The sequence below is a fragment of the Molossus molossus genome, unplaced genomic scaffold (genome assembly GCF_014108415.1).
Source record: "Molossus molossus isolate mMolMol1 unplaced genomic scaffold, mMolMol1.p scaffold_m16_p_2, whole genome shotgun sequence".
Taxonomy (NCBI): domain Eukaryota; kingdom Metazoa; phylum Chordata; class Mammalia; order Chiroptera; family Molossidae; genus Molossus; species Molossus molossus.
Genome location: NW_023425355.1, coordinates 76,317,728 through 76,330,323, shown reverse-complemented (window position 1 = coordinate 76,330,323; position 12,596 = coordinate 76,317,728). Strand labels below are relative to the sequence as shown.

General features: G+C 37.0%; 1 protein-coding gene across 6 annotated transcripts in view; it reads left to right on the top strand.

Annotated features, from left to right (window-relative positions):
- ATP11C (ATPase phospholipid transporting 11C) overlaps nucleotides 1-12,596 on the top strand; it is a 280,762-nt gene that overhangs the window by 243,291 nt on the left and 24,875 nt on the right. For 5 of the 6 annotated variants that reach the window (XM_036270575.1, XM_036270573.1, XM_036270577.1 and 2 more), the window contains 3 exons: nucleotides 1,203-1,268; nucleotides 3,673-3,776; nucleotides 11,922-12,075. In XM_036270575.1, the coding sequence (XP_036126468.1) occupies nucleotides 1,203-1,268; nucleotides 3,673-3,776; nucleotides 11,922-12,075 (324 nt within the window). Of the gene's footprint in view, nucleotides 1-1,202; nucleotides 1,269-3,672; nucleotides 3,777-11,921; nucleotides 12,076-12,194; nucleotides 12,219-12,596 lie in introns of those variants that run through there. The other variant, XM_036270576.1, reaches the window with a different exon arrangement.

The window sequence follows — 12,596 nt, the reverse complement described above, 5'->3', positions numbered from 1 at the left end:
CAGTCAAAACCTCTCTAATTTGGACTGGCAGAAGTCAGTTTAGTATGAATCCATTAAAATTATTAATCACTGAGTACCTTTTGAGGAAATACGCATCTAGTAATTCAAAGTAGGTACATGTAACACTTGCCAAGAAGTGTGCCCTACTTAATCTCTCTATGTCTTGGGCAAGTCACTTCAGCTTTCCAAGTGAATTTTGTCCATCAGTAAGAAGAAGGAATTAGATTTTATAATTTTTCAAGTCTTTAGCTTTATGACTGATTCTGTGACTTTCACTTTTCATTTTATTTTTATTTGACACAATTTATATAGAGCTGACCATTGCTTTTCAAAAAGTTTGCTACAAAGTAGGTGGATACTCTCCTGCAATCCTACTGACATGGTTCATTTGCTCAGCAAATTCTTCAGATGATGCATGGGGAGCCTCAGCACAGCCTGTGTCCAATTCATCACCCATGTTCAGTTTATGATGTCCAGTTTAATTAGATTTTACTGTATATTTCACCATCTAAATGTTTGCTAAAATTACAGTAAGTGTAATAACTGCTATCATCAGTTAAACATAAAGCCCATGTATGAATTCTTTTTTTGCTTCTATTAACCTTAATTTTTTGTTTTTAATTTTGAAAACTTTTTACATTTTTATTCTGTTTTAATGTTATGCATTCAGATTTGACAGCATTTGGTAAGCATGTGTGCCATTCATTGCCATCATTTGGGTTATATATGATATCTGCTTTTCTTTGATGTGCACATGCTGACAGCTCTAATATTTACAGCCAAAAATTGAACTCTGTTTTAAAAATGAGAGTCTATTTGTCTGCAAATTAGTACTTATTTCAGAGCTTTAGTTTTATATTATAGGGAAAGCCCATATCAATCTCTTTAGAGACATGAGGCATGCAATAACGAACATTATTGTTAGTGTAATAGGGTTTTTTTTCTGCCTTTATCATACCAGTATTTTTCCTGTTTCATACTGTATGGAATAATGGAAATAAATGCTACCAACCACAAGTGTGGTATACCTGACCAAGTCACAATTAAATCCAGCATTTTGGCCTGATCTTTTGACTTGATATTCCCTAAACAATTCATACAAAATTTCTTTGCAGTTATATACAAGATTATACTTGGCTTTTATTTTTTAAGCAGGCTTTTGTATTCTTGGTACATGTAGTTTTTTGTTTTTTTTTTTTCAGGTGTATGGAAACTGGACTTTTGGAACCATTGTTTTTACAGTCTTAGTATTCACTGTAACTCTGAAGGTTAGATTTTTATTTATTCAAATGTGTCTAACAGAATTTTTGTAATACTTTCTGGTCTTATACTAATATTTTTTTTTTGCCTTTTAATCTTTATTTTTATCATGGGTTATCATTTATGTCTGAATACTTACTAAAATATGTATAATATTAGAGATATAGGTATCTGTATACTATTTGTGATTCATGTTTTACTGTATATTGTCTATCCCCTTTATTTGGCTTTATTTTTTAAAAAGTCTTACACCACACTTATGTTGGAAATCTGTTCCTTCTTTTCAGTTATTTTCAAGATGTTAAAAGTGGTATATAATCAGACTGTGTATGTGTGTGTGTGTGTTTTACCATGTTAAGTACTTGTATAGTTTGTGGGGGGGGTTAATATTTTTTCTTTATTGATTTTAGAGAGAGGTAGGGAGAGAGAGAGAAACATCAATGAGAGAGAACATCAGTTGGCTGCCTCTTGCATGCCCCCCACTGGGGATTGGGCCCACAACCTGGGCATGTGCCCTGACTGGGAATCAAACTGGCAACCTCTTGGTGCATGGGTCGATGCTCAACCAGTGAGCCACACCAGCCAGGCAGTACCTATATAGTTTTTACAAGTTATATATTTGTTTAAGTACACCAGGCCTTAAGTGAATTTCAGTACTTAACACAGCTCAGCAAGATATGTATGTAAAAGAGCTTAGTAGTGCTGAAATGTTATAGAATGTATTCATCACTGAAATTTACCTATGTTAGTAATCAAATATATAAAAATATATTGCAGGTAACACGTAAGAAGGCTGGTTTTGGCAAAATCATTGGCAGCCATATAGTGATGGCTCTGAAGCCTTATGAATGCTACTCTTGAGGCTCATGAGTTGGGACTCTCTTATAGTTGAAAGAATAATCAAATTCTTTTGATTGTTCCAGTAATAAACACCTCACATAGGATCTAAGAATGAGTGCTTTTAAATGAATTCCAATATGCCCAGTAGTAAGAACTAGAATTCAGAAGTATAATTGATAATAGAGTGCTAATAATTTCCCCTCTTAAATTGTATTCCTGGTTAATTTCTTATACCAAAAAGAACTAACATGTTTGTATCTGCTATTTCAGTGATATTTTAGGATTACCAAAAAATGTTACAATTCATCCCAATTTAGCTACTTAATAGCATGGTGTTATCTTGGGCAAGTGACTTGTTTTCTCAGTACCTCCATTTCATCTCTTCTATAAAATGGAGATAAAAGTGAACCTACTCTCATAGGATTTTTTTGTGTGTGTGAGAATTCAATTAATGGTCCATATAAAGCACTTAGAATGCAATCTGGCACATACTAGAATGTTCTCAGTACAATAAGTGCTAGTTGTTATTTATTACTATGATTTATAGGGTCATAATTTGAAATGGAAGCCCCCCCACCCTTTTTTCTCCTGGCCTTGTGTATGGCCCCAGAACTTCAAGTGCCCTTCATAATTAAAGTTGGCCTTACTGCAACATCTTTCATGAGTCCCTCAAAAGACATCCACTCCCTCTTCTTTGGATGGATATTATTGTGACAATTTCCCTAGTACCCCAGACAGTGAGAATTCAAGACTAGACTACATTAACAATGTTATCAACATCCTGTTTATGAGTGAGAAACTGTAACAAAGAGCTGAAGACCATGGTGTCACAGCAAGTATCAAAACTGAGATACCACTTACTCTTCAAAAATGCAGTGTCCTGAATATTAATTCATGTGACCCAGAAATTATAAGCAAGCGAAGCAGACGATACTTTCTTGTTTTTAGATTGCATTTGAAAATCCCAGTTCCACAAAGGATTAAAATCTAAGACAACTGAAAGTGTTATTTAATTGAATAGATAAGGGTTTTGCATTTGAAAGGCACACTACATAGTCCCATGATCCACTGCTACATGATGCAGGTGTTTAGAGCTAGTTTCCTTTGTATTTAGTAACCCCTATTTGTTGTGTTTGAGCTATCAAGACTCTGTGTGATTTGTTTACCTTTCCTAGTGAGGCCTTCTCCTTTTGCTGTCATCTCCCTGTCCACCAATACCTGAGGATTTGGGGCTAAAAACTCCTAGATGTTATCATTACCTCATTATTTGCCCTTTCTTCACTAGTAAGACATCTGTAGCCCCATACCTACTAGCTACTTGCTTGACCACATCTCTACACCTGTACTCTAGAATCTAAAGGACTTAAGAAAGAGTTCAGTACTTTCATACCCTATCTCTTTGAAAGGCCTGGACTCTGTTCTCATTTTAGTTTCATTCTCTCCTGGAAGCCTGGCCCAAGTTAGATCGTCCCGTACATACTATATTGTATACAAGTTATCTGATACTATACTGTATTATTGCCTGGTACAATCTGTACTCATTATGAAATCTCTTGTGTTATATCTTTTCAGCTTGCCTTGGATACTCGTTTCTGGACATGGATAAATCACTTTGTGATTTGGGGTTCTTTAGCCTTTTATGTATTTTTCTCATTCTTCTGGGGAGGAATTATTTGGTAAGCATCTATATATGTGTAATATGTAAATAAGAAAATAGGTATATGTATATATACATTGTATATGCAAACATTAATTATACTTTTAAAGTTTTCATTATATAAGATGACATGTCTTCAATATTAATGGACTGGAATTTACTTCTAGCCAATAACACTGCTAACTTCAGGGAGATTTCAAATACAAGTGTATAGACTTCACAAATTACTTAAAAGAGTTCCTTTCTGGTAGCCCCTGGGCAAATCTTTCAACTTGAAAGTGTGTAAACATCTCTCTATGAAGTGAAACTGTAATTTCTACTATGACCTCTCATCTGATTTCTAGTGGAAATACACATCCTGTAAAGATTCTATACAATATAATGACTGATAGATACATTATTATCTCTTTGGGCCCTATTCTCTCTTTATGGTATATAGCTGTCATTCATGTCACTGCAGGTGTACTGATGGTATAGAATATATACCACTTAATACTTAGAGAGTTATGTCTTAAAATAACCATCTCATTGTTTTGGAGGGTAAAAACAGAGACTAAAACTTGGCCTTAAAGTTTATTTAGTTAATTTTGGTTTAATACATGTATATTCAGGATCCATTTTGTGTGAGGTACTCTTTGGGATACAAGACATAGACTGTACCCCTGCTTTAAGGAGATTCGAGTCCACTGAGAAACACTTAGCTGTGATTGGGAGAGTTATAAAGAATGAAAATAAGTTAGATTTTCATCTCTTTTCCTTACCCACAACACGAAAGTTAGCCCCCCCACACACACACAATTGAAAATCTAATCTTTTGACTTGCAAGAAAACTTAAAATTACAGTCGTTCCTTGGTATCCACTAAGGACTTATTTCAGGACCCCTGCGGATACCAAAATTCACAGATGAATCTGTGTAATCAGCATCTGAACTAATTATGCAAAATTTCCATAAAAATAAAATGTCTTAAACTACTTTCTAACTCTTACCATAGACTATTTTTTTTTTTGATGAATTTTTATTTATTTTTTTTGTTACAGATATTTTAACTTTTTACCCCATTGGCACCCCCCACCCCACCCCACCTCCGTCCCGTCCCCGGCTTAGTTGTCCATGTCCATTGGTCATGCATACATGCATATAAGTTCTGTGGTTTATCTCTTCCCACCCCCCACCCCCCCATCCCCTCTTCTGAGGGATGTCAGTCTGTGCCCTACTTCCATGTGTCTGGGTCTACTGTATTCCTCAGACTGTTATGTTCATTATATTCCGTATATAAGTGAGATCATGTGGTATTTGTCTTTTTCTGCTTGGCTTCTTTCACTTAGGATAATACTTTCCAGGTCCTTCCATGTCGTCTCAAAGGATAAGAGATCTTTCTTTCTTACCGCTCCATAGTACTCCATTGTGTATATGTACCACAGCTTTTTTATCCATTCGTCTACTGGTGGACACTTGGGCTGTTTCCAGATCTTAGCTATTGTAAATAGTCCTGCTATGAACATGGGGGTACATATATTCTTCCTGATTGGTGTTTCAGGCTTCTTAGGGTATATTCCCAGCAGTGGGATCACTGGGTCAAATGGAAGTTCAATTTTTAATTTTTTGAGGTAGCACCATATTGTTTTCCATAGCAGCTGCACCAGTCTGCATTCCCACCAGCAGTGTATTAGAGTCCCCTTTTCTCCACACCCTCGCCAACACTTGTTGTTTGATGATTTGTTGATGGCGGCCATTCTGACAGGTGTGAGGTGATACCTCATTGTTGTTTTAATTTGCATCTCTCTGATGATTAGTGATGTTGAGCATTTCTTCATATGTCTTTTGGCCATTTGTATGTCCTGTTTGGAGAGGTGTCTATTCAGCTCCTCTGCCCATTTTTTAATTGGGTTCTTTGTCTTCCTTTTGTGGAGTTGTATGAGCACTCTATATATATTGGAAATTAACCCCTTATCTGATACATCATTGGCGATGATGTTCTCCCATACAGTGGGTTGCCTTTCCATTTTGATGATTGTTTCCTTTGCTGTGCAGAAGCTTTTTAGTTTGATGTAGTCCCATGTGTTCATTTTCTCCTTTATTTCTGTTGCCTTAGGTGATTTATCAGTGAAAATTCTGCTCCGTATGATCTCCGAAATTTTGTTGCCTACATTTTCATCTAGAATTTTTATGGATTCATGGGTCACATTTAAGTCTTTTATCCATTTTGAGTCTATTTTTGTGTATGGTATAAGTTGATGGTCTAGTTTCATTTTTTTGCATGTAGCTGTCCAATTTTCCCAACACCATTTATTAAAGAGGCTGTCTTTACTCCACTGTATGCTCCTGCCACCTTTGTCAAATATTAATTGAGCGTATTGCCTTGGGTCCATTTCTGGGTTTTCAGTTCTGTTCCACTGGTCTATATGCCTGTTCTTGTGCCAGTACCAGGCTGTTTTGGTTACAGTCGCTTTGTAGTATAACCTGATATCTGGTATTGTGATCCCACCTACTTTGTTCTTCTTTTTCAAGATTGCTGTGGCTATTCGAGGTCTTTTTTGGTTCCATATGAACTTTTGAAGTATTTGTTCTAGTTCTATGAAATGTGTCGTTGGTATTTTGATGGGGATTGCATTGAATCTATAGATTGCTTTGGGTAGTATGGACATTTTAATGATGTTAATTCTTCCAATCCATGAACAGGGTATGTGCTTCCACTTTTTTATATCTTCTATTTCTTTTTTCAATGACCTGCAGTTTTCTGCAAATAGGTCCTTTACTTCTTCGGTTAAGTTTATTCCTAGGTATCGTAATTTTTTTGGCGCGATGGTAAATGGGATTGTTTTTTCAGTTTCTCTTTCTGTGAGTTCATCATTGGTGTACAAGAATGCCGTCGATTTCTTGACGTTACTTTTGTATCCTGCTACTTTGCCAAATTCATTTATTAAGTCTAGTAGATTTTTGATGGAGTCTTTAGGGTTTTCTGTGTACAATAACATGTCATCTGCAAATAATGACAGTTTCACTTCCTCCTTTCCGATTTGGATCTCTTTTATTTTTTCTTCATGTCTGATTGCTGTGGCCAAGACTTCCAGTACAATGTTAAATAAGAGTGGCGAAAGTGGAGATCCCTGTCTTGTTCCTGTTCTTAATGGAAATGTTTTTAGTTTCTGTCCATTGAGTATGATGTTGGCTGTAGGTTTTTCATATATGGCCTTTATTATGTCGAGGTATGATCCCTCTATTCCTACATTGCTGAGCATTTTTATCAGAAATGGGTGCTGGATTTTGTCGAATGCTTTTTCAGCATCTATTGGTATGATCATGTGTTTTTTATTCTTATTTTATTTATGTGGTGTATCACGTTTATTGATTTGTGAATATTGTACCAGTCTTGCATCCCTGGAATGAATCCCACTTGGTCATGGTGAATAATTTTTTTGATGTATTTCTGGATCCGATTTGCTAATATTTTGTTCAGGATTTTGGCGTCTATGTTCATCAAGGATATTGGCCTGTAGTTTTCTTTCTTTGTAGTGTCTTTTTCTGGTTTTGGAATTAGAATTATGCTGGCTTCATAGAACGTGTTTAGAAGTCTTCCTTCTTCTTGAATTTTTTGAAATAGTTTGAGGAGAATGGGTGTTAGTTCTTCTTTGAATGTTCGGTAAAACTCCCCCGTGAAGCCATCTGGGCCTGGGCTTTTGTTTGCTGGGAGAGTCTTGATTACCTCTTCAATTTCCTTAGTTGTAATTGGTCTGTTCAAGTTTTCTATCTCTTCCGGGAGTAGTTTTGGCAGACTGTGTGTTTCTAGAAATGTGTCCATTTCGCTTAGATTGTCGAATTTGTTCCCATATAATTGTTCATAGTAGTTGTTAACGATCTTTTGTATTCCGTGGTGTTGGTTGTTACTTCTCCTCTTTCATTTCTGATTTTGTGTATTTGGGTTTTCTCTCTTTGTTTCTTGGTGAGTCTAGCTAAGGGTCCATCAATCTTGTTTATCTTTTCGAAAAACCAGCTCTTCGTTTCATTGATCCTTTGAATTGTTTTTTTGGTCTCTATGTCATTTATTTCTGCTCTGATCTTTACTATTTCCTTCCTTCTATTTGCTCTGGGGTTTTCTTTTTGTTTGCTTTCTAATTCTTTAAGTTGTGAGGTTAGACAGTCAATTAGAAATTTTTCTTGTTTTTTGTGGTAGGCCTGTATTGCTATGAACTTCTCTCTCAGAACTGCTTTCGCTGCATCCCATAGATTTTGTGTTTTTGTGTGTTCATTTTCATTGGTTTCCAGGAAGTTTTTAATTTCTTTTTTGATCTCCTCGGTGACCCATTCATTGTTTAATAACCTGCTCTTTAGCCTCCATGTGTTGAAATGTCTTTGCATGTTCTTGTTGCAATTGATTTCTAGTTTCATGCCATTGTGATCTGAGAAGATGCTTGATATGATTTCAATCTTCTTGAACTTGTAGAGATTTAGTTTGTGTCTATCATGTGGTCTATCTTTGAGAATGTCCCATGTACACTTGAGAAGAATGTGTATTCTGTAGTTTTGGGTGCTAATTTTTTGCCTAGAGGATCTATCCAGTGCTGTCAACGGGGTGTTGAAGTCCCCTGCTATGATTGTATTATTTCGATTTCTCCTTGGAAGTCCTCCAGAAGATTTTTAATATATTTTGGTGCTCCTATATTGGGTGCATATATGTTTATCAAGGTTATATCTTCCTGTTGGATAGATCCTTTCAATATTATATAGTGGCCTTCTTTGTCTCTATTTATGGTCTTCATTTTGAAATCTATTTTTATCAGATATGAGAATTGCTACCCCAGCTTTTTTTTGTTTTCCGTTTTCTTGGAAAATTTTTTTCCATCCCTTCACTTTCAACCTATGTGAGTCTTTTGTTGAGAGGTGGGTTTCTTGTAAACAACATATAGATGAGTCATGCTTTCTTATCCTATCAGCTACTCTGTGTCTTTTTATGGGAGCATTCAATCCATTTACGTTTAAGGTGATTATTGATATGTACTTATTTATTGCCATTTTTGTTTAGTGTGGTTCTATTTTTCTTCCCATTTCTACTGCTAATTACAGCAGTCCCTTGAACATTTCTTGCAGTGCTGGTTTGGTGCTAATGTATTCCCTTAGCCTTTTTTTGTCTGGGAAGCTCTTTATTTGATCTTCTATTTTGAATGATAGCCTTGCTGGGTAGAGTAGTCTTGGATTCAGATTCTTGTTTTTCATGACTTTGATTACTTCATGCCATTCTCTTCTGGCCTGTAGTGTTTCTTGTGAGAAGTCAGCTGAGAGCCTTATGGGGTTCCCTTTGTAGGTAACCTGTTGCTTATCTCTTGCTGCTTTTAGGATTCACTCTTTGTCTTTAATTTGTGGCATTTTAATTACTATGTGTCTTGGTGTGGGCCTGTTTGGGTTCTTCTTACTTGGGACTCTCTGTGCTTCTTGAACTTGAATGCCTTCTTCCTTCACCAAATTAAGGAAGTTTTGTCTCACTATTTTTTTGAATATATTCTCTATCCCTTGCTCGTTTTCTTCTTCATCGGGGACTCCTATGATGTGAATATTATTACGTTTCCAGTTGTCCCATAGTTCTCTTAAGCTGTCTTCCTGTTTTTTAATAGTTTTTTCCTTTTGTTTTTCTGATTGGTTGATTTTTTCTACCCTGTCTTCTAATTCACTGATCCAGTCCTCAGCTTCCTCTACTCTGCTTTTTAAACCTTCCAATGTGTTTTTCATTTCTGATATGTCATTTTTTATCTCTTCTTGTTGGTTTTTAATTTCCAATTGGCTTATTTTCAGTGTCTCTATGTCCTTACTAATGCTGTTCAGCTTCCTCAAGATCATGACTCTGAATTCTAGCTCTGTTAACATGCCTAATTGCTCCACATTGATCTCATCTTCGGTGGAGGTCTCTTGCTCTTTCATTTGGCTTCTGTTTCTGTGTTTCACCATTTTGGCTATCACTGTGGGCTTTGGAGCCTGTCAAGTTCTCCCTGTGGGTGTTGGTGTTCTGCTGTTTGTGGCTCCCTCTCCTGTGTTTAGATGAGCGAGGGAGTACCCACGTTGAACACCACTGTCAAGTCTTACTTTCCTGGTTAAAGTTGCCAGCACAGGAAAGGTACTGTTATCCTCTAGCTTTTTGCCTGGAGGCTAGCAGTCTAGGTTACTTGTTGAGTTTTGGGTTGTCAGTTGATTGAAAAACTCCCTCTGGTGCCCAGCCAAGGGGCTTTCAGGAGGATGGGGCAGGTGCTGTTCTTTAGTGAGCCTCAATTAGCACTTCAGTGGCCCACAGGGGGGGTTGTATCTCCGAGGGAGGGGCTGCTGCCTCTCTCAGAGCCCTGGGAAGGAGCAATATGGCCACCGTCCTGAGTGGCTGCACTCAGCCAAAGCTCTGAGTGCCCTCCAAACCCCGAGTGTCCCCACACAGTTCCAGTCCAGTCCGCCCTCCCTCTGCCGGAGCCCAAGGTTTTAGCCTCTGTCCCGTCTCTGCGCTGTGGAGCCGCCTTGGATTGTAACCCGAGGGCGCTGCTCACAGCTAAGGCCTCTGCCGAGCTGCCGACCGTGGGCTCCCAGCCCCCGTCTCGCGCCTTCGCAAGCCTACCGGGATGGAGTCAGTGTCCCTCGTTATATGGTCCTTGCAAGCTGCTTTTCTGTTGATTTTTCCTGTCGATTTGTCTGTGTTATAGTTGTAATTCCAGTGTGGTTCTGGGAGACGGTCTGTGTAGCTCCATTCTCTCCGCCGCCATTTTTAGAATTCATGAGACCTTCTTTGTAATACCAAATACCTTCATGACTTAATCACCTTCCACAGAACCGATCTCCTTCTACCATCATATTGAAGGTTAGTTTTCAATATGTGAATTTCAGGAGGACACAGACATTCAGTTTATAGCAATACCAACTATGCATGTGATTCAACCTCTCTAAGCCTGTTTTCCAACCGGTCTGGATGTAGCTGCTTTTTTTTTCTTAGTTCTGTAGTTGTAGGACTTCCATTCAGCTTGATTTCAGGCGGTTTTGAATGATGGTTGTTCTGTAGTTTAGTTGCAACTTTGATGTGGTTGTGGGAGGATGCGATACCGCGTTTACCTACGCCGCCATCTTGACCGGAAGTCCCCATAGACTATTTCTTATTGATTTAAATAAATCCTTTAAGTGATTAAGCTATCACTTATGTATAGTAGTGACTCTAGAAAGTCTGTTTAACCCAAACCTTTTAAGTTTCTCCACCTCACTGTTCTGGTCACTTTTTATTCCCCAGTCTGGTTTTTATATATGTAGAGCAACAAGCTTGATTTTATCATGTTACATATGAGTGCACAAATGTCCTTTTTAACATGAGAATATTTTATCTTCAGTGAGTACTGTATATGACTTAAAAAATGGGACCAACCATTTATCTGTCTAGGGTTCCTAATCTGAGGATAGTCTGGAGTGAATTCCAACCTTGATTAGCCGCTCTGTGGTTCAGCTAGGCAGTAGAAGAAAATCTGGTTGTGCTTCTCAGTAGCCACCCTTCAGTTCAATGGATGACTTGAAATGAAATCCAACAGCAGAATGAGGGGTCCTCCTGGATATCTGGACTCCAAGGCTTAATGTCCTTTTAGCAATATTCTGCTGTCTGTCAACCTATTTGACATACACTAGTACTCAATATATATTTGTTGATGCGAATGGGTAGTGTCTTCCCATTTAAGAGTGATAAGCTCTACAGTTCTTTTTGTATTTACATAGGGATTTGAGGGGGGGTATAAAAATGTCTTTTAAATTTTGAATATAGAGCACAAATCCACTCTCCTATTAATAAAACAGCCGAGGAAATAAAATGCTATTTAGCATAAAAATTACCTATCATTTTTCTTCCATATCTTTGCAGCTCCAATATTTTCTAATGTAAATAAAGGTTTTCTAGTTAGCAGGTTTAAAGTTGATTGCTTGGCTGTTCTAAAGTCAAGTGCATTTATTATCTTTTTTTTTCTTTTTGATGATCATTTCTTTTCAAACATTTGATAAATGAAATCTGTTTACTACTTTTGGAACATTCTAAAGAAAATTCTTTTTATTAATGTAAATAAGGAAAATTCTTTTTAAATACAAAAGGCAGTTTCAATTATAGTTCTCTTTTTTATGACAGGGACTGATTTGTTTTTCCATTATGCATTTTCTTTCCACTCTAGGCCTTTTCTCAAACAACAGAGAATGTATTTTGTGTTTGCTCAAATGCTGTCTTCTGTATCCACGTGGCTGGCCATAGTTCTTCTAATATTTATCAGCCTTTTCCCTGAGATTCTCCTGATAGTATTAAAGAATGTAAGAAGAAGAAGTACCAGGGTAAGAACTAAGTTTATATTACAACCTGGTTTTTGGAAGGGACTTCAACATCAACTGTGAACTAAAAACCTTATTTAGAGAATTGCATTAGCTACAGCATGTTAAACCCCTCCTTACAGGTTCATTAATTTCCTCTTCTGCATAAAAAGTATAGTAAAAACTTCATTATCCAATAGAGATGGTAAGTAGATTCCTTAATAGTGTTCTATGTAACCTTTAGCAACCCATATGGAGTATCATGTATGCTCTATATGGAATTTTAAATGGAAAAATGATTTTTTTCTTCAGCCTAGAATTTTTACACCAGGAATTTCCACGCCAACATTCCAGCTTTAACCTTAGAAATTTCCCTGTGTGTTCTTCGCAGAGTTTTTTTTTTCAGTTGATAGTCCTCATTTGCCTTTTTTCATAACTTTTCCCTTCCTTTAATTATAGTGCTGCTTAATCTCTGAGTTGTGTCTAGCCTTGTCTGTCCAGCAGTATAATTGAACCAAAGGAAATTCCCTGGATGTGGTTTCTAC